General features: G+C 40.1%; 1 protein-coding gene across 5 annotated transcripts in view; it reads right to left on the reverse strand.

Moving 5' to 3' along the window:
• Window positions 1-12,225: 12,225 nt before the first annotated feature.
• TAF1A (TATA-box binding protein associated factor, RNA polymerase I subunit A) overlaps window positions 12,226-22,218 on the reverse strand; it is a 38,307-nt gene continuing 28,314 nt past the window's right edge. For 4 of the 5 annotated variants that reach the window (XM_032136911.2, XM_032136914.2, XM_032136915.1 and 1 more), the window contains 4 exons: window positions 18,366-18,432; window positions 17,483-17,606; window positions 15,685-15,839; window positions 12,629-13,090 (listed from right to left, as the gene is read on the reverse strand). In XM_032136911.2, the coding sequence (XP_031992802.1) occupies window positions 12,978-13,090; window positions 15,685-15,839; window positions 17,483-17,606; window positions 18,366-18,432 (459 nt within the window). In that variant the 3' untranslated portion in view covers window positions 12,629-12,977. Of the gene's footprint in view, window positions 12,590-12,628; window positions 13,091-15,684; window positions 15,840-17,482; window positions 17,607-18,365; window positions 18,433-22,218 lie in introns of those variants that run through there. The other variant, XM_032136913.2, reaches the window with a different exon arrangement.

Below are 22,218 nucleotides of genomic sequence, written 5' to 3' on the forward strand. Positions count from 1 at the left end.
TGCAAATTTGCTTCTACTCAATTAGCTCAGTAACTAAACAGATACTTCCCTATTTTAAAGGGAAGAAAATCAAAGCCCATAAGGTCTCTAGCCAGGCGCAGTAGCTCACACCTGTAATCCCAGCACTTTGAGAGGATGAGGGGGGCAGATCATCTGAGGTCGGGAGTTCAAGACTAGCCTGGCCAACATGGTGAAACCCTGTCACTACTAAAAATACAAAAAAAAAAAAAATACCCAGGCATGGTGTCATGCGCCTGTAGTCCCAGGTACTCAGGAGGCTGAGGCAGGAGAATCACTTGAACCCAGGAGGCAGAGGTTGTAGTCAGCCAATACCGTGCCACTGCACTCCATCCTGGGTGACAGAGTAAGACTCTGTCTCAAAAAAAAAAAAAAAAAAAAGTCTTATGTGACTCTCCTGTTGAGTCTCTCTTACGTGCCAGGCACTGTTCTCTACATTGATTGGGATGCAGCAGTGAGCGAAATACATGAAGTCTCTCTTCCAATGGAGCATATAGTTTGGGGAGCTCAGAAAACCGTTAAGTAAACAAGCCAGTGCTGCTGTTACTATATTTTAGCACGATGTGATCGAAAGGCACAAAACTTGGAGCCTGAGCATCCAGCTCTTTGCCCCAGGATTGTTTTACCTTGGGTAAGTCATCTAAACTCTTGAGCCCTCATCAGTAAAATGAGGATCATAACAACTGCCTGCAGAATCATTGCTGGGTACGCACTACATATGTTGGGGAAGAAAGAGGACCTTATAAATGTGAACAAATAAACACGTGTAGGACTGTTTGGCTCAAATTGTTCTTATTCCTCAAATCCCTAAAACAACAGCGCTGCTGACTTTGACTTTCTGAAACCTCATGCAAGAGGGAAGGGTCAGAGGTATAAATTTTTACCGGGGGAGAGCTCAGAAATAAACATTCTCAGTGCTGCTTGTAAAAGCTCAGCTTCTACCCTAATGGGTATCCTAGAGTTAATTCTCCAGGAAACAACTGAGGAGTGGTGTCCAAGAGTACAGCCCCAGGCGGTGCCACCCAGGTGGCTGACTTTCTGGGCCAGGCTCAGCTGTAATTCTCTCCTGGACGCTGGGAAGCTCGGTTAACCACTCCACACCCTATGTGGGAGTTACAGTGGTCTGCAAGTTCAGGAACAGTGGCACCAGGAGTCATGAAGAGATGCCTGTGCATAGCCAAGTCATTGTGCTGACAAGCCCAGGGGGTCTCAGTTCAAACGGCTGCCTGGACTTCCTGCCTCTCCTCCCCAACATCATTATAGGGGTCCTCCCCAGGCAACCTCTTTTATCAGCTTTCCAATGCTGACCTCTCCCCATTAACCCCCAAACACCCTCTTCCTACAAAGTCTGTGTGTGCAGCCTACACCCATCTTGTTTTCAGGCTGAGCTCAACCAAAATGATGCCTCCCAGGAATGTGGATTTTGGCTGTTGGGCAACCAAGAGAAGCAGAAACTCTGTGAGTCACTGCTACTCAGCAGCTTGCATCTCTCTCTTCCAGCTCTGGAGGGTTGGGCAGACAAAACTCTGGAGACAGTCCCCAACCCCTGCCGCCGCCATGGTGAGGCCAGAGATTGCCTGGCAAAAATCACCCAGATGAGAAAGGACTGGACCCCAGCAGATGCCACCATTCCCTCCCTTAACGCACTCAGTATATTCCACGAGTATAAGTGCCTAGCTCTCTGAGCACTGCAGAGGATGCAAATAATTATTTGCCATGCACCGCCAAGGGAGTGTGGCAAATAATGGCTGCTCTGAGAGGTCCAGGAAGAGTGTCCCTCTCATTCTCCTGGAGCCTGGAGCCTGGAGAAGAATCAGGGCCAGCAGAATCCCACAGGGAGAGCTTTGGGGAACACATGGAGACCAAATTCAGCACACACTCGTGTTAGTGTGCGTGTCCAAAGCTGGCAGTTCCAAGATGAGGCACCTGGCACACAAACTTCTAAAGGGCTGGGTTCCCAAAGCACCCTCTGCTCAGGACCCACACCATGCAGCCCAGCACCCGAACCCCTGGGGCTGGAAGGCGCTTTTCACTACCTGGCAAAGGATGTCTTTAATGTAATCTCCACACAGCTCATGTCTCTTCAGATCAAAATATTCCATGATGTCCCAGTACCGGGCAGCGATGCGGCGGTCCTTGTGCTGGTCACAGCAGCCAAAGGACTCATAGTCAGAGCAAAACTCAAGGTGCAGAAGGGGCTGGAAAGGGGGCCCATAATCCAGGCACTGGGGGTGTCCCTGCAGCAAGTCCACCTGGCCCAACAAGAATATGAGGCAGAGGCAGAGAATGCCAGAAGAGAGCCAGGGGGCCCGGCAATGCAGACCACCACACAGATTAGGAGTGGACGTTCTCAGCATTTTGGCCTTGGGAACACTCTGGCTGCTGTGTTTGCTCAGGTTGGCTTCCCTGCTCTGCCCAAGGTCCTCCCTCTCTTCCTCCCCCCACTCCACCCCGTTTTCTCCTCCTTCCTCCTCTTCCCCGCCTCTCCCTGCCGAGGTGGTTTCTGAGCAGTGTCCCTTCTGTGGGCTCCCTTTGAAAGCAGTGGGAGGTGTCCCTTCCCCGCTCCCCCAACCCATCTAAACATGAAGCCCCACTCTAGTGCTGCTAGTGTTATGGGGGCACACCTTTGCTTAGCCAAAAGTGCAATGGTGTCAATGGCAGAGGTGCTCGATTCCTTAAAACTGCAAAGAATTCCTGCTGTCTGTGGGGACGCCCAGAAATTCACACTTTTTTACTGTTTCTTCACAGGCTGAGTGGCCCAGAGTCACCATGAGAACACCATACATTACATCATCCCAGACTTCACACTCTGTAGAAGGAAAGCTTCAAGCATTCCTACAGTGCTGAAGGGCCCCAAGGGGGTGGGGGATATGGAGGGCCCATGGCAGCAGGCAGAGCGTGCTGTATAGCTCCGGGGATCTGGCAAGGTGTATATTCGGAAGGGTAGGAAGAGAGGGCATTTCATGAATCTTGCATCCACAGTAAGGACCAAGGAGAGGAAGGAGGACACAGTGAAGGAAAAGAAGGGGAATCTTAGTCCATGCTACTGTAACAAAACACACAGACTGTAATTTATAAGTAATAGAAATGTATTGGTCACAGTTCTGGAGGCTGGGAAGTCCAAGATCAAGATGGCAGTAGGGGCTGGGCATGGTGGTTCATGCCTGTAATCCCAGCACTTTGGGAGCCTGAGGCAGGAGGATTACTTGAGCCCAGGAGGTTGAGACCGGACTGGGCAACATTGTGAGACCCCATCTCTACAAATATAAAAAGAAAATTAACCAGGCATGGTGGTGCACACCTGTAGTTCCAGCTACTTGGGAAGCTGAGTCAGGAGGATTTCTTGAGCCCAGGAGTTTGAGGCTGCAGTCAGCTATGATCACGCCACTGCACTCCAGCCTGGGCAACAGAGCAAGACCATCTCTAAAAATAAAAAAATAAAAGATACCAACAGGTTCAGTGTCCGATGAGGGCTCTGTTCCTTATTGATGGTGACTTGTTGCTCCCACGGTGGGACAGAATGGTTCAGATCCACTCCTTCAAGGCCTTTTATGAAGACCCGAATCCTATCCATGAGGCCTCTGCCCTCATGACCTAATCACCTACCAAAGGGTCCACCTCTTAATACTATCACATTGGCGATTACATTCCAATATATGAATCTGAGGTAGGGAGGGACACATTCAGACCATAGAAGAGGGTGGTCCAGGGAAAACAAGGAGTCAACAAGGACTGTTTGGGACAATTTCCTCAGGAAGCACAGGACAACTGGGTGCCTTCCTTTGCCAAATCTATATCTGCTGTAGGGACACTCCTCTTCACTTAGTATATGTTCCCACATTAGTATTTTAAAAATGTGTTTTGTGGCCGGGCATAGTGGCTCATGCCTGAAATCCCAGCACTTTGGGAGGCCGAGGTGGGTGAATCACCTGAGGTCCAGAGTTCAAGACCAGCCTGGCCAACATGGTGAAATTCCTTCTTTCCTGAAAATACAAGAATTAGCTGCCAGGTGCGGTAGCTCACACCTGTAATCCCTGCACTTTGGGAGGCCAAGGCGGGTGGATCACAAGGTCAGGAGTTCAAGACCAGCCTGGCCAGCATGGTAAAACCCTGTTTCTACTAAAAATACAAAACATCAGCCGGTCATGGTGGCACATGCCTGTAGTCCCAGCTAATCAGGAGGCTGAGGCAGGATAATTGCTTGAACCCAGCAGGCGAAGGTTGCGGTGAGCCGATATCATGCCACTGCACTCCAGCCTGGGCGACAGAGCAAGACTCTCTCTCAAAAAAAAAAAAAAAATTAGCTGGGCGTGGTGGTGGGCACCTGTAATCCCAGCTACTTGGGAGGCTGAGGCAGGAGAATCGCTTGAACCCAGAAGGCAGAGGTTGCAGTGAGCCGAGACTGTGCCATTGCACTCCAGCCTGGGCAACAAGAGTGAAACTCCATCTCAAAAAGTAATAATAATAAAATAAATATAAAATAAAATAAAAATGTGTTTTCCTTTGTTCACATCCCTTGCACATAACAGGCTTTGACAAATATTTCTTGAATGAATAAATGCAGAACATGAGTCCCAAACTCACACAGCCCCAAACCCAAACAGGCATGAGCCAAGGCATAGGTCAATGGGGACATTTGGCACTTGAGCTAACTCTCCTTTCAGCATTTTCTATGGTTCTGGTCCACCTTGAATTTCCTTACTGGCAAAAGCTTCCGTTTGAAATGCAGATGAAGTCCAAGTTTCTTCTTGTTCCAGATGTGCTGCTACAGAGGGTGCCCTACCTGGCTGCCCAACTCATCGCCAGAAACAGTATTTGCCAGGGTATCATCAAGAAGGGACAGTGAACCTCAGTCTAGCCAAGTCTATACTCACAATGTTCTGGATTATGAAAGCCCCAAATAGCATTTCAAATACAAAAAAATTGGCCAGGTGTGGTTAATGCCTATAATCCCAGGACTTTGGGATGCCAAGGCGGGAGGATCATTTGAGCCCAAAAGTTTGAGACCAGACTGGGCAACATAGTGAGACCCTGTTGCTATAAAAATTTTTTACATTAGCTGGGTGTGGTGGCGTGTATCTTTAGTCCTAGTTACTTGGGAGGCTAAGGTGGGAGAATTGCTTGAGCACAGGAGTTCGAGGCTGTGGTGAGCTGTGATCACACCACTGCACTCCAGCCTGGGTGACACAGGAAGATCCTGTAGATAGGTAGGTAGGCAGATAGATGGATAGATAGACAGACAGACAGACAGATAGGAGGGAGTAGTCAGAATGATCATCAGCATAGTCCTGCTTTCCTATTTGTACTGTTCAGTATTACACATAGTTGGCCGGGTGCGGTGGCTCATGCCTGTAATCCCAACACTTTGGGAGGCTGAGGCAGGTGGATCACTTGAGGCCAGGAGTTTGAGACTAGCCTGGCCAACGTAGCAAAACCCTGTCTCTACTAAAAATACAAAAAAATTAGCTGGGTGTGGTGGCACACACCTGTAATCCCAGCTACTCAGGAGGCCGAGGCAGGAGAATCACTTGAACTCGGGAGGAGGAGGCTGCAGTGAGCCAAGATCACACCACTGCACTCCAGCCTGAGTGACAGAGTGGGACTCTGTCTAAAAAAAAAAAGTATACCTAGTTGAGTGGTGCTTTTTAAAACATGGATTACACCTATAATCCCAACACTTTGGGAAGCTGAGGTGGGTGGATGGCTTGAGCCCAGAAGTTTGAAACCAGCCTGGGCAACATAGTGAGACTCTGTCTCTACAAAAAAAAATAAAAATAAAAAATTAGCCAGATGTGATGGTGCATGGCTGTGGTCTCAGCTACTCAGGAGGCTGAGGTAGGAGGATTGCTTGAGCCCAGAAGTTCAAGGCTGCAATGAGACATGATTGCACCACTGCACTTCAGCCTGGGTGACAGAGTGAGACCCTGTCTCAAAATAAATAAAAATTAAATTAAAATAAATGTCATCCATAATTCACTGTTGACTGTGCTATTTCTTCTGGGTTATTTGCTCAAATGTCACAGAATGTCATGCTTCTGGAAGCCTTAAGCAGGAGGAGTAACATGGACTAATTTCAGCCAGTGAATTCACCCCCATTGCCTTCTCAGAACCATCAAACCCTGGGATATGTATGAATAAGTGCATTATCTCATTCATGTAGGACCTGAGAGTATTTTCTGATCTTCTCATGACATTTATGTCTCCATTTTCCCTTTGTTGTGAAACATATGGAGATCTTATTGTTTTGAGCAGAGTCACTGCAAGATTAGCAGGGAAAGATGGGTGGCCAGAATCTGATCAGAGAGTGACAGCATGAGTTTCTGATTATTAAAATATGTAACATTTCAGATGATACTACATTTTAGATATAATCGTATATGTGATTATGGCCAGGCATGGTGGCTCACGCCTGTAATCCCAGCACTTTGGGAGGCCGAGGTAGGCAGATCACAAGGTCAGGAGTTGGAGACCAGCCTGACCAACATGGTGAAACCCCATCCCTACTAAAAAAAATACAAAAATTAGCTGGGCATGGTGGCATGCACCTGTAATCTCAGCCACTCAGGAGGCTTAGGCAGGAGAATCGCTTGAACCCAGGAGGCGGAGGTTGCAGTGAGCAGAGATTGCGGTGCCAGAGTGAGACTCAGCATATATATACATATATATATATATATATATATATACACACACACACACACACACACATATATACACACACACATATATATGTAATTATATAATAATCATGCAATAATTTTACAAAAGATGTCTTGGTGTCAATTCAGTAAATACATACTATTTTGTGTGAAGTATTATGCTGGAAGAGAAATGTTTAACAGAAAACTGACATATAAAACAAACTTTTTCAAGGAGTTTATGTTCTGAGAAAAAAGGATTAAAGTATCCAAATAATACAGGCAGATATAAGATTAAGGTAACAGTAAGGGAGGAACAAACTGCCATTAGGGATCCCAGGGATGGAGAGATGACATTCAGCTGCAGGGGATTAAGAATATCATAATGAAAGTTGACTGGAGCTTTTAGATAAGTTATGGATGGAAAAGAACAGAAAACACATTTTCACTGAACATCAGGTGAGCTTATAAAATAACTCTGAAACTATAAGCTAGGACCAGAGTATCTGAAATCACTTCAGTTTCCACTTTTGAAGCAAACATAATCCTTTAAAAAATTAGCTAGGGCTGCTCTTAACACAGCCACAAACTTGGTGGCTTAAACAACAGAAATTTACTGTCTTACAGCTCAGGAGCCCAGAAGTCTGAGATTAAGATGTTGGCAGGGTTGGTGCCTTCTGAAGGCCGCAAGGGACACTGCTCCATGCCTGATCCCTAGCTTCGTGGGGTCTGCCAGCAATCTTGCATTCCTGGATTGTGGATGCATCACCCCGAGTTCTGTCTTCATGTTCACATGGTGCTCCTTCTCCCTGTGTGCGTTTATGTCCAAATTTCCCCTTTTATCAGGACACCAGTCATACTGGATTAGTGCCCACTATAATGACTTCATTTTAACATGATTGTCTCTGTAAAAACTATCTCCAAATAAGGTCACATTCTGAGGTACTGGGGGATAGGACTTCAACCATTCTTTTTTAGGGGACACAATTCAGCCCATAGCAGTAACACACACATTCACACACACGCACACAGTTTCATATAGCATGTGCCCTTTAACTCCCCCTATCCCTCACAAGAGAGGGTCTCAGTGTCACCCAGCCTGGAGTGCCAGTAGCTGGAACTGCAGGTGTGTGCCACCACGCTCAGTTACTTTTTACTTTTCTTTTTTTTTTTTTTTGTAGAGACGGTGGTTTCCCCATGTTGCCCAGGCTGGTCTTGAACTTCTGGGCTCAAGTGATCCACCCGCCTCGGCCTCCCAAAGTGCTGGGATTACAGGCATGAGCCACCACGCCCAGTGCAAGTGCCTTTTAAAAAGTGATGTTGAGAGTCAGGCGTTTATACTAAATCAGGTCATGGAACATAACAGAAAAAATATAAAAAGAAATGTTCTAGCTCAGTAGCTTCTCATATAGTTTACTGATGTAACTATCTATCTGCCTTCAGACTCCCTCTCTCACAGTCTAAAGATGAACAGGTGGTACCTGAGATTAGAGAAAGTATAACAACTCACTTGTACAAAGCATTACAGTTTACAAAGTATTTTCTCACACTGAATTTCATTTGATATTCAATTCTCTCAAGACAATTAAGTCAGCAAGGTAGATTTATTACCAGTGAACATATGAATGAATGAAGACCAAGAGGGGTTCAGTGAAATATTTTAGGGCCCCACTTTAGATGAATAGAGATGGCAACACAATTCAGGTGCTGTGAATTACAGCCCAGATCTTTTTCACTCCATCATGATGTACCCAAAAAGAATGAAAGTACAGTTATCACTTTTATTTGTTCTTCATTTGGAAAAATGTGTGTCGGATGCTGAAGAGTGTATTGACTGAAGATTCAGTTCCATTGATAAGATTATCTGGGAGTTCTTGGTATAGGCATGAGGGGAGTTGTAATTAAACAACTGGCAGTGGTATCACTATGGGACTGACGGACAGAAACAAAGAGCCGCCTCTACTCACTGAGCTAAAGGCTTCCTTCATTACTATGAAAACAACATAGAAGTCGGCTCCGTATTTTTTGTGGGACTGAGTCGACTCTTACTTGGTGGCAGATTGGTTTAGAAGCATGAATCTTGGATTGACTTATTCAGATGTTAGTCATATTATTTGTAGATCATCCATCAAGGGTCTTGCTTGTTTCCTTTTGGAATATTTAAAATACAAAGATTCTAATTCAATCCAGCAGAAAAAGCCCTTGGGCTGTAAATATAGGTAAATAACTGGGTCCAAAAGGGCACACCTATCTGTTTTTCTCTTAATTTTTGTTGCTTTTCCTTTTTCAAAAATGTTAACATAAAACAATGTTTCTATTTATTGAGAAAAAACATTTACCAGGACCCACGCTCAGCACTTTATATCAACCTTTCCAGACCATTCCATTTTACAGAATAAAAGTGAGGCCCAGGCTAGGTGGGGGGCTTCAGCCATGCTGGAATTTGAACCCAGACCTTTCTGACTCCATAGAACATTCTTTTATTTCTTTTTATGAGGGGAGGTCGGAAGGGAACGGGGTGTTGACGGCTTTACAGAGATGTAATTCACATTCCATATAATTAATCAGCTAGGGGCTAATAATCCAAAATATAGAAAGAACTCATACAACTCAGTAACAAAAATATAATTCAATTTTAAAAATGGGCAAAGGACCTACATAGACACTTCTCAAAAGAAATTCAAATTGCTAACAGGTATATGAATAAGTGCTCAACATCTCCAGTCACAATGGAAATGCTAATCAAACCAGGAGATACAGCCTCACACGTGGTAGAATGAATAGTATCAAAGGTCAAAGATAAGTGCTAGGGAGGATGAAGAGAAGAGGAAGCGCTTGTATACTGCTGTTGGGGATGTAAATTATGGAAAATATGGAGGTCCTCCCAAAAAACTGAAAATAGACATATCTGGGTATATACCCAAAAGAACTGAAATCAAGATTGCAAAGAGATATCTGCACTCCTATGTTCATTGCAGCATTACTCAATGTCCTTTGATAGATGAATAAAGATAGGGTTTATAAAATTACAATTAAATACTGCTCAGCCTTATAAAAGGAAGAAATCCTGCTATTCAGAACATGGAGGACATTATGCTGAGTAAAATTAAAATAGGCAAGACACAGAAAGAGAAATACTGCATGATCATCTCACTTCTACGTGAAATCTGAGTCCAACTCATAGAAGCAGAGGGTAAGATGGTTGCCATGGGCTGAGGGAAGGGGGAAATGGAGTGATATTGGTCAAATGGTACAGTTTCAGTGATACAAGATGAACGATTTCTGAAGATCCAATGTCCAGCATGGTGATGACAGTTCAGTACTGTATTACATACTTGTAATTTGTTAAGAAAGATCTTAAATCTTCTCATCACACATACATACACAATACATACATAATGGTAATTATGTAGAGGTAATGAAGATATTAATTAGCTTGATTATAGTGATTATTTCAGAATGTATATCAAAACATCAGGTTGTACATCCTAAATATATACATTCAGAGGTTTCAAGGAGAAAACAAGACTTTAAATTATTTTTAGTTATTGCTAAAGTGTCTTAAAGTAGTTGTGACGAATGGTTGTAAGTAGTAACCATATAAGCAAGCAGTCCTGTCAGACTGTTTCAGCACAGTATTTCAGCTCACTGCTTATATGTAGGTGGGTAGGGTTCAGTACAGTGCAAAATCACATCAAACTTGCTGAAAAGTTACATTCAAGCAGAATCTCATCAAGGTTTAGGTGTAAGAGTACATCTGGTTATGGATTACAGAAGCATAATCACTAATCCCATCAGACATCTCAAGTGTAGGAAAAGGCAAGGACTGGGGTCATTTAAGGAATGTAGTGACTCAGGCAAGAGATATGGGGGTACCCTGTGCTCTATGCTGTTTTGTCTTCAAGGCATCTTTCCAGAGAGTTGCATGTCGTCACAGGGTCAGGGGCTTTGTGAAATGATGCTGGCAGGCAGAAATGAGCAGACCTGGGTTCTTACCTTTGCTGCTTTGTCTCACTCCACCACCTGGCTCAGCACTCTGCATGTAGTCAACACTGACTGCATCGGGAGGCCACACAGATACTACGTGAGAGTGTGATCTTTGGAACCACATTGATTGGTTAGGATCCTGGTGCCAATACCTATGAGCTGTGACCTTGGCAAGTTACTTCATCTCCAATGACTTCATTTTCTTTATTGGTAAAATAGGAATTCATAGGACTGTGGTGGTTTTACAATGAAAGGTAAAGCCCAATTTTAGCTATTACTGTTATTCATGGAAGCAGCTTAAACATCAGTGGACAAGTTTCACCAGTGACTTGCACTACTCTTACTGAACAATTAGATAAGAACATTTGATGTAAAAATGTTGAGACAGCTTTGTATGGAAACCAAGAATCATATCTACTCATTTCTTTTATTCTCATCTCCATCTTCTGAGATCAGGAGAAATCATAATCCTATTTTACAGCTTCTGACTAAAAGTTTCAGGAAGTGGATCTTGGCCTATGCTTTCAGATTTTTTCCACATCATCTGCGCATTTCATTGCTAGAGTATTGGTCTTATACAGAACTCCTACACAACCGAATCATGGACTCCCAGCAGTAAAGCTACCCCTATTTATGTGGAAGCTTTAACTTGGTTTATTTTGGCTCTGTGGAACGCCTACTCATTTTCACATGTACTTATTTCTAAGTACTTCTTTAATGATAGACCTTTCTTACTAAGTAATATTGAAATATAAACTATTGACAAAGCACAATTTGCCCCCTAATCTTCTTGCAGATGGTTTAGAATTAGTAGGAATACAAGCCAAAGGGAAATGTGTGTCTCGCCATCTAAATATTAGACTTGCTCTGAAGTTAGTGAGTCTTCATGGAACTCAATTACTAGTTATCCCAGCAGTAAATGTAAAAGCCAAGACATTTCTGAAGAAGCACTCAGTCTACCAATTTTCTCAACATATTATAAAGCTCAGCTCATATTCCAGGAAAGTTGCTGTTGGCTTCTGGCCAGGTTTTCCCCGTGGGTTTACTGTGTGACTCAGGGACACTATTCCACTGGTGAGTTTCCTCCACTGTCCAGCTAAATACCGCCGCATCCTAGTTTCCAAGAGAAAAAGGAGAGGGGACGAGTGAGTTCTTTTTCTCTGAGACAAGAGTCTCGCTCTGTCACCAGGCTGGAGTGTAGTGACACGATCTCAGCTCACTGCAGACTCTGCTTCCCAGGTTCAAGCGATTCTCCTGCCTCAGCCTCCCGAGTAGCTAGGACTAGAAGCGTGCACCACTAAGCCCAGCTAATTTTTTTTTGGTATTTTTAGTAGAGAAAGGGTTTCACCACGTTGGCCAGGATGGTCTCAATCTCTTGACCTCGTGATCTTAGACTGCTGTGCCAGGCACCAAAAAAGCCGAGCCCTTTAAAGTTAGGACAGTGCTAGCTGAAAACAGCCAGCCCACTCTACTGCTATGACCCAAAGTAGTCCTCTAGAGTCAAAGGTCTCTCTCTAGGAGGAGGTTATTTTGTCCCAAACTGTCATGTCTTTATACTGAAAGAGAGACTTTTTTTTTTTTATTTTGACAGAGCCTAGTTCTGTCGCCCAGGCAGGAGTGCGGTGGCATGATCTCGGCTCACTGCAACCTCTGCCTCCCGGATTCAAGCGATTCTCCTGCCTCAGCCTCCTGAGTAGCTGGGATTACAAATGCCCACCAACGCGCCCAGCTAATTTTTGTATTTTTAGTAGAGACAGGGTTTCACTGTGTTGGCCAGGCTGGTCTCGAACTCCTGACCTCATGATCCACCCACCTCGGCCTCCCAAAGTGCTGGGATTAGAGGCGTGAGCCACCGCGCCCGGCCAAGAAAGTCTTTTTCTAAATCCTTCTCTCTTTTCAAAATTCCTCAACAGAACTCATCACCAATATATTTCTTCATGGTGGTATACCTAAAATGGATTAATTAGAATATAAAAGGAGAATATAAATTCATTTCACAGCACAAGTTACAGTTTATTACACAATAGCCAGAGGCAAAATATTTGCAAACAATAACTGCTGTAGAGCTATATTCCCTAATTAGTCTGTCATTTGAAGAATTATTCCTTAAGAAATGTAACATTTAACATTACAAAAAAGAAAACAGACATAGTTACAAAGAGCAAAGGCAGTAATATTGTTTCTCTAGCTATAAATAATACAAAAATATAAAAACATATAAAAATAAGTTTTTTGTAGTAATATAAGCTTCTTAATACACTACATAAATACATTCAATAACTATCTACCAAGCTACTTACTGTGTAGCTACTACTGTGAAATAACTAAAATTCAGTATCAAAGTCTTGGATTTACAATACTGTATTTTTTCACAGATCTCTTCATCCGCTTAATTTTCTTCCCTAAGATTTGGTGATCTTGCTTTAAAACATACCGGAAATATTTACAACCTAAAAAGTAAAGCAAAATAAAAAGTTTTAATACTCATCATATTTTTCAAGTATATTTCTACATTTTAAAATTCTGCTTTAAGTTTAGCACACTAATGATTATGAAAATAGATTTATTTGTATTATCAATATGTCCTAAGCATATTCTCAGCTGTGCCTAGTGAAATACATTTCTTCCTATATACAAAATTTATTTGTATTACCAATATGGCATAAGTATATTCTCAGCTGTGCCCAATGAAATATATTTATTCCTATATACAAAGATGTTTCTAATCCACCATAATTAAAGCATAGAGTTTAGCTTGTTTTCTACCCTTCCTCCTACACCCTAGTGATGGTGGCAGGCATATTATATACAGTCACATATTAAATGATCCTTCTCCAAAAGCGCATTCATATAGCTTCCTTCTCAATGTTACCTTGTAAATCAGCCAAAGTCACATTCATAACAGTAAGAAAGTTCTCTGTAGAAAATCTTGGTGTGAAGGATTAGAATAAACAAATCATAGGTTAGAAACGGTCAAACACTATCTATTCATTCTAGCCATGCAGCGAGAAGCAAGGTAGAGACCATGAAGCTTTCACAGATGTGCCTCATGCTCATTAGAAGTTCCACCTGCTGTTCATAGTCTTACAACACAAAGGACTGTCAAGCATCTGTCAAATATTTCAGACAAGTGAATCATATTTCTGTAAGAAAAACGTAAACTGGATATTGAGGTTTTTTAGAGTTGGTAAATGAGTAAGACCATAAATCACATATGAAAAATTAATTTCATTACAGTTTCAGCTTGTATGCATCCATCTTCTCTGAGAAAATGCAAGGACATATACTGTACCTATAGTAGCCATTTTTATTATTCCTGAAACTAGTATGCCAGAATTGCTAACATTTTTGTTTTGTTGTTTTTCCTGAGATGGGGTCTCACTATGGGACACAAATTGGTCTCAAACTCCTGGGCTCAAGCAATCCTCCCACCTCAGCCTCCCAAGTAGCTAGGATTACAGGCACACTGCATGGCCACCGCACCCAGCTAGTAATGTTTTACTAGCTGGGAAGCAGTGGTTGTCTGTAGTGTTACCAAAATAATTTGTGTTTCTAAACATATCACACTACCTTAGTAAAAAACAAAATACTTTGCACACAGATTTTTGCCTGTACCTATATAGAAAGCTGGAAAGAACTTCGTTCCCACCCTAACGTAGAGAAAAAGCTTAATAAACTAACTCTCAAGTCCATGAGAGCTGAAGTCACAGGGCAACCAAGTAGCTTCAATCCCAACAAGGAAAGGCCCCTCCAAGGAGAAATGGGCCTGGCTTGCTTTTAGTGGGGCATGGAAAGAAAGAGAGCCACCATACCCCACTCTAAGCACAAAGCAAAGGCAGACCACACCCAGAATTGGAATCCTATAAAGTAAGGTTGGTAACCAGAGCAAGAAGAAAACCCAGCTTAACTAATGAATAGACTGACTCAACCCCACACTAACAGCCTGAGAGGAGATGTGGCTCTTGCGGGAGTAACTGATGCCTGATATTTGTAGAGCACTTTAGAAATTACGAAGCACTCTGCTGCGATGTTCACATGATACTTACGACAATAAGATGGGTGTTACAATGCATGCCCACTTCACAGAAAAGGCTCCTAAAAGTTAATTGCTTGACCTAAGTTACACAGCAAGTAAGTGAATTGGAAAATTAACCCAGATCTTCCTACTCTGCTCAAAGAGACCTCTTGATAATTGTGCTAGATGCCTCTCTACTCATAAAGTAGTAGAAAAATGACAATCCAAATCACCTTTCTGTTCCTTGTCATCAGTGTATTAATTTTTATTTTCTTCTTAATCAACATTGTATTACATTCACTGAGACTACTAATTCTAAAATAACAGAAACCATATTCAAAAGTGAATTGGACAATCTCTTCAGGACACCTTAAGCTCCCTAGCAATGGACTGCTTACTAGTGGTCACTGTAAGATTTATTTTCTTCATTTCTGGACATACTTTGTGGTAGTTTCATTTCGGTACTGGCCACCTTTTAATAATTTCAGTGGTAGAAAGCAGGTAAGAATTTTACCACCCAAAATATTTCTTTTCTTTGAAGAAAAAATCAATATCCCTTTTCTTTGAAGAGAATTTTTTTCATATGCTAGTAGGAGGTATTCTTTCTCTTAAGTGGAAGAAATGTTTCACCCTTACAGAAACAGATAAGTAAATATTAGTATAATATGAAGCTATTAAAGAACAGTGAGGTCAATAAAGAATATTTTGACACTTGAAAATCTCAGTAAACTTTCTATAAAACAAGGCCAAATGGTCAATTATTGTGAAAAGTCCGTATCATGTATCTTAATGCTCCCTAACAACACTCAAGTCAGGAGATGAAAACCATTCACAATCAATATGAAATCACTGCTTCTAATCTAAGCACATGGTCCCAACTAGGATTCACTCTTCCATTGAGCAGTTATGTCTTAAGCACCTAATATTTTTAGGTACCATGTTAGGTAAGCTCTAAATGAAGGCCATACTTCGTAATTTCAAAATCAGCCAAAAGCTGTGTCTAGATAAAATGAAAACAAAAACATGTACCTTTTCCTAACAGTAAACCAGCCACTAAAGCTTTCTCACAGGCCAAATCTGTATCTTCCTTCCAATCACTTTTTGCCCAAAAGTAGCTGAAATGAAAGCTTGGCCACCAGTTTTTCCTGGAGTTCCACTCTTCTTGAACCCACACAAGGTGGTTTCTGGAAAAGAAAAATGTCAAAAGAGAGGATCAATGATGGAAACAAATCTATATTATCAGAATTTAGACTTAATTAGAGTCTACGGAAAGATGACAAGGAAGATGTTTCCGAGCTAAATTCTGAATATAGCCAAGGCACAACACATGATTGGCAACAGCAGGAAAGCAAATCCTTTTTTGTTCTCTTCTATCTCCATATCCCATTTTCCATTTCATTAAACAGACAGTTTAGCACAGTGGTTACAGAACAGACTTGAAGCCAGAATCCTGGATTCAAATATCAGCTCTCCCATTTACTATGTATGTGATCCTGGGCAAGCTGTTGAACCTCTCTGAGCTTCAGTGCCCTTGAGGACATTAGTGGTCCTGATCTCATAGGAATGTTATTAAGAATAAACTATTCCAGTAGTAGGGTACAGCAGGTCTCATATAAAGCTCTTTGCATAGTGTCTGGTACATAGTAAATGTTCAATAAATATTATTACTATTACTTAAGTAAAACCTTACTTAAAATTATATGCTGCCATGAATTACTATCCAAATTAAGATAACATTATTATACAAATACATTAAGACATATGTTAAACTGTTAACAGGCAATTCTGTGTGTCTGTGAATAATTTTTTCATTTATATATTTAAGGTATACAACATGTTTTATATACATATAGTTAACTTTTTTGTGTGGTGGGAGCACCTGAACTCTACTCATAGTAAATTTCTGATATGCAATACAATATTAATTATAGTCTGTGTTGCACATTAGATCTCTATAATTTAACTGAGCAAATACTTATTGGCACCCATGTGACCCCTATGGTAGAACAAATAGAGGTTTGAAAAAATGAACCTCTTTGCTTTCAAGGACCTTATGATCTAGTAGGAATTTATTCAGGGCTTCAGATTTAGAAAATGGTTTACAGTGAGTGTGTCAACATATGACACCAAAACCATTTCATAAACAGCACTGTCCCATCAGGACAAGTCAGATCCGAAGCCTGAAACAAGTTCCAACTGACACTGAATTGCCTAACAACTAAATTGGATATAATAAATATATGAAACAATTTTGTAATATTCCTACTTCTCACACACTAAGTGAAAATAACAGGAAATTCATTTTCTTTTACTCAAAATGTGACACTAACAATATTATGATCAGAGGTACACTTTTAGATACCCAGGTCAAAATGGATTTAATGAGTATTTGTTGAATGAATAGTGTATGATGATCTTGTGAGGTCCTAAAAATACTCACTGAAAATGATCAAACACAGGTAGGAGGAAAGCTACTTCCCATGTGATCTTACAAGTTAATGACGCACAAATCACAGTCTTTAGCAAAGAGTGATCCCTGCTAATTTTTATTTCCAAATGGAAAACACATATGTATTCCTTAGCAAACAGTAGTGCTAAGTACAGGATTTATTTTGATGGCATAAAAAAATTGATAGAATTTTTGTATGTTCTCCTTATGACTCTATTTCTTTGCTTCAGAAGAAAATGTACTCAGAAAACAGCTGAAGACACAGTTCAAGAAATTACAAAACATAAGCAAAGATCTTTTAAAATTGATAGATATTAGCTAAAATATTGGGAAATATTACTTATGATGACCTAGTAATAAATACTGTATGTTTCTTACCCCATTAAGGTATTTTTCAGATATTTTGCCAAGTATTTCCAAGCAGTTATATTCTTAGTGCATCCGGCAAAATCTAAGACTCCAAATAATACCTCCAACCCCAGTTTACGGTGTTCTTCTTTTTCTGCAATGGTTTTAACAGTTCAAGTTTACATAAGGTATTAAAGTGTACAAAGCTAAAATATACATGTATACATTTTATCAACTGTATATATACTTTACATATATGTTGTTGATAAAATACTGAATCATAAGCCTTCTGGTTAACAGTTTTTAAAAATTCATTACGCTCTTACTCCTGCAATGAATCTGAAAAACTCAATAAAAATCCCTGCTAATGAGGTAATGGTGGTGAATTTGATCTCAATATGGGTTACACTCCTCTACTGAGAACATTATTTAAAGTACCTGCCCTGTTTGGGCATTTTATACATGTTCTTTCATATTCAGAGAGGAACCTAGGCAGTCCTAGGACCAGTTTGGGCTTAGCCAGCTGATTTCCTTCTATGAAGGAGTATGCTCTTTTCTATGGTGTGCTGAAATCTAGCAGGGATTAAAATGGTATGAATTATATAAAATCGAGCCATTTCTCTTTTGCAAACTACTGCCTTCACATTGTATAACAGGAGTAGGCAAACTTTTTCTATAAAGGCCCAGATAGTAAATATTTTAAGCTTTGCAAGGCATAAAGTCTCTGTCACAACTACACAGCTCTGTCACTATAGTGCAAATGCAGCCACAGACAATACATAAGCAGATGGACTCCAACAGAACTTGATTTATAAAATCAGGAAAGGGGTGGATTTAGCCTATGGGCCATAGTTTGCTAGTCCCTAGTCTATAGCTTGTCTACACAAGGTATAAAACAAAATTTATTTATTACCTGATTTTCTCAGTAATGTATGGAATTCCAACATCAATTTATGAGATGGTACAATCTGATACAAAATCTGAAAGAAAGAACAGTCTAGTAATTTTTACATACTTGTAAAAGCATTTCTCAAATTTCAGCTTACTTTCAAAATAAAGTTCTTCCTAATATGCTCTCTGTAAATTTATTAAGTATTTTTAAAATACCCTGGCTTTTTATCTAGTTTCAATCTAAGTATACAAAAGCATTCTCTGTAAAGCTTTTAAAAAAAAAAAAGTCCCTGATAACAAAATAGTCAGGAGAAGCGAGAGAAATAGGCAGGGACTTTTTATTTGCTCCTTATATACATCTATACTGTTTACCACGCTCGACAACTTAAAACAATTTCTTTCAGAAGCCAGGACTGAAGAAAAAAAGAAAAAAATCAATTATCACACAGAAAATATACTTATTTACTAAACAGAAGAGATCACAGAATATTTATATAAAGCAAAAAAGCTAGAAAGGCTGGGAGTTAATTTCACAGATGGTGCTCAGGAACAGTTTACTAAGGTTATATGAGTAAATATTTTAACAACCTTTCACACAATGAAAAAATTAAAGATTTTTCTTTTAAAAAATAGGAAGGACTATTTTTATGAATATTCAAAAAATGGAATTTAAAGCAAAGCTGTATTTTTCATTTTAATACATTTAATACTAGAAATGAATTCATTCTGCTTACTAAAGTAGTTTGACCTTACATTGAAATAATTTCCAACAAAATTAAAAGTAAATTTTGTTAATTTCTCTTAATCATTTTTAAAAAGATCAATCAAGATCAATACATCAATATCAGAGAATATTATTGAAATTCAGTTCCTATGAAAGTCACATTTGTCTCATGATTTTATAGAATTCTGTATATGGCTCAATTCACTTAGATTTTTTTATTAAAATATAACATGTAGTAGAAGTGTATACAAATAATGACACCAGTCAGTTTTCACAAAGTTAAACACTCAGGTAACCAGCACCCAGATCAAATAATAGCACATCACCAGAACACTAGAAATTCTCCATTCGTTTTGAAAAATTCTTAGTCATGAGCCCTTCAAATGTTAGGGTTTTAAAAAAATTAGTCTGCTTGCTTTTGCTCTGTTCTATTCAGAGGTCCTCCACCTAGGACTCCAATTGACAAGTATGTCAGATCTTTTCACCAATTCACTTGTATGCTCGTTTCTGTACCTTTCATCCTTTTTGTTCTCCATCGTTTAGCCTGATATTTTCTATGCAGTTCATTAATCCTCTCTTTTGCTATGTTCAATCTGCTATTAAACCCATGTATTGAGATCTTAATTCCAAATACCGTATTTTTCAAAAGGAAAAACAGAATTTCTCTAAATCCATCTTGTCTTGAATATAAATATAAGTATTCAACAATTATTTTCTGTAGCATTTAAAAAAATCTTTTCAAAAACACCATTAGTGATTGATAACCTGAATGAAAGCACAGTCTCGCTTTTGTTTTAAACACAATCCTTAATATTTTGTAATATAAATGAGCCAAAAGCTATCTTAAGAGAGTAAAATAAAAATAGCAACTTTAAAGGTATTGTTTAGTCCAGCCTGGGCAACATAGCAAAACCTCGTCTCTCCAAAAATACAAAAAATTAGCCAGGCATGGTGGCATGTGCCTGTAGTCCCAGCTACTCGGGAGGCTGAGGTGGCAGGATCACCTGAGCTGGGGAGGTGGAGGCTACAGTGAGCCTCATGTGATCATGCCACTGCACTCCAGCTTGGGCAACAGAGTGAGACCCTGTTTCAAACGGCAGCAGCAAAGGATTGTTTAGTAAAACAAAGCCTGTTGAAAAATTTATAAAATGTAGTTTCCACATCTGAAGGTTTGATAATGCCAATTTTGATCACGAAAGTATAAAGATAATCGGCCTTTTAAAAGAAAACAGAGATAAGAACTTTTCTCTATCATTTCTTTAGGTTGAAAGGACCTTTGTCTTTCACCTCTAAAATGCCATGATTAAAAACTGAACACAAAATATACAAAGAATTCCTATAATTTAACAACAAAAACCAAACAACCCAATTCATAAAAGGGCAGAGGACTTGAACAGACATCTGCCAAAGATGATAAACAAATGGCCAATAAGCACATGAAAAGATACACATCACCAGACATTAGGGAAATGCAAACCAAAACCACAATGAGATACAGATACCACTTCACACCCACTAGGATAGCGGTCCCCAACCTTTTTGGCACCAGGTACTGGTTTCGTGGAAGACAATTTTTCCGCGAACCAGGGTGAGGGTCGACGATGGTTTCGGGATTGCATTATTTATGCACTTTACATTTATTGTGCACTTTATATTATTACATTATAATATATAAGGAAATAATTGCACAACTCACCATAATGTAGAATCAGTGGGAGCCCTTGTTTTCCTGCAACTGGATGATCCCATCTGGGGGTGATGGGAGACAGTTACAGATCATTAGGCATTAAATTCTCATAAGGAGCACACAACTTAGATCCCTCGCATGTGCAGTCCACAATACGGTCCGGGCTCCTATGAGAATCTAATGCCACCGCTGATCTGACAGGAGGCAGACCTCAAGTAATGCTCACTTGCCTGACGCTCACCTTCTGCTGTGTGGCCTAGTTCCTAACAGGCCACAAACAGATACCGGTCCATGACCCAGGGGTTGGGGATCCCTGCACTAGGATGTCAATGATCAAAAAAGGGGATGGAGAATAGAAACTGTTAGCCAGGATGTGGAATTGTTGGTGGGAATGTAAAATAGTGTAGCTGCTGTAGAAAACAGTTTGACAATTCCTCAAAAAGTTAAAAGAATTACCACATAATCCAGCAATTTCACTCCTAAGTATACACCCAAAAGAAGTGAAAGCAGTGACTCCAACAAATACCTGTACACTAATCTTTAGAGCAGCATTACTTATAATAGCCAAACAACAAATACAACCCAAATGTTTACCAAAAAATGGATAAGCAAAATGTTGTAGGTACATAAAATGGAATATTATTCAGCCTTAAATAAAAATGGCCATTCTGATATAGCTACAACACGGATGAACCTTGAAAACATTATGCTAAGTGAAATTAGCAAGACACAAAAGGACAAATGTTATATGATTCCACTTATATGAGGTACCTAGAATAATCAAATTCACAAAGATGGAAATTAGCATAGACGTTTTCAGGGGCTGGGAGGCACGGGCAATGAAGAGTTATTGTTTAATGAATAGTTTCTACTTCGGATAATGAAAACATTCTGGAAATAGTGATGGTGGTTGCACAAAACTGTGAATGAATGTACTTATAGCGACTAAATTATGTGCTTTAAAAATGATCAAAATGGTAACACTTATTTTTGTATATATTTTCCCACAATTTAAAATGTTAAGCAATATTATATACAACAACCCCATGAAACACTTAGGGACAAATTTAACAAAATACATACACTAAAAACTACAAAACAGTTCAGAGAGAAATTAAAAACCTGAATAAATGGAGAGACATGCCATGTTTACACTTTGGAAACCTCAATACTGTTGAGATGTCAATTCTCTCAAACTGATCTATAGATTCAAAATCTCAGCAAGACCTTTTTGTAGCAACAGGTAAGTTGATTATACAATATACATGGAAAGTTAAAGAACCTAGAAAAGCCAAAAGCAATTTCGAAAAAGAACAAATTTGTGTGACTTTCATGATATGATTCCAAGACTTGCTACAAAGCTACAGTAATCATATTAAGATCACATGAGATACTACTACACACCCATTAGAATGGCAATAACTCAAATTTAAAAGACCTACAATACCAAGTATTGGCAAGGAT

This window comes from Hylobates moloch, unplaced genomic scaffold (assembly GCF_009828535.3).
Source record: "Hylobates moloch isolate HMO894 unplaced genomic scaffold, HMol_V3 SCAFFOLD_18, whole genome shotgun sequence".
NCBI classification, from domain to species: Eukaryota; Metazoa; Chordata; class Mammalia; order Primates; family Hylobatidae; genus Hylobates; species Hylobates moloch.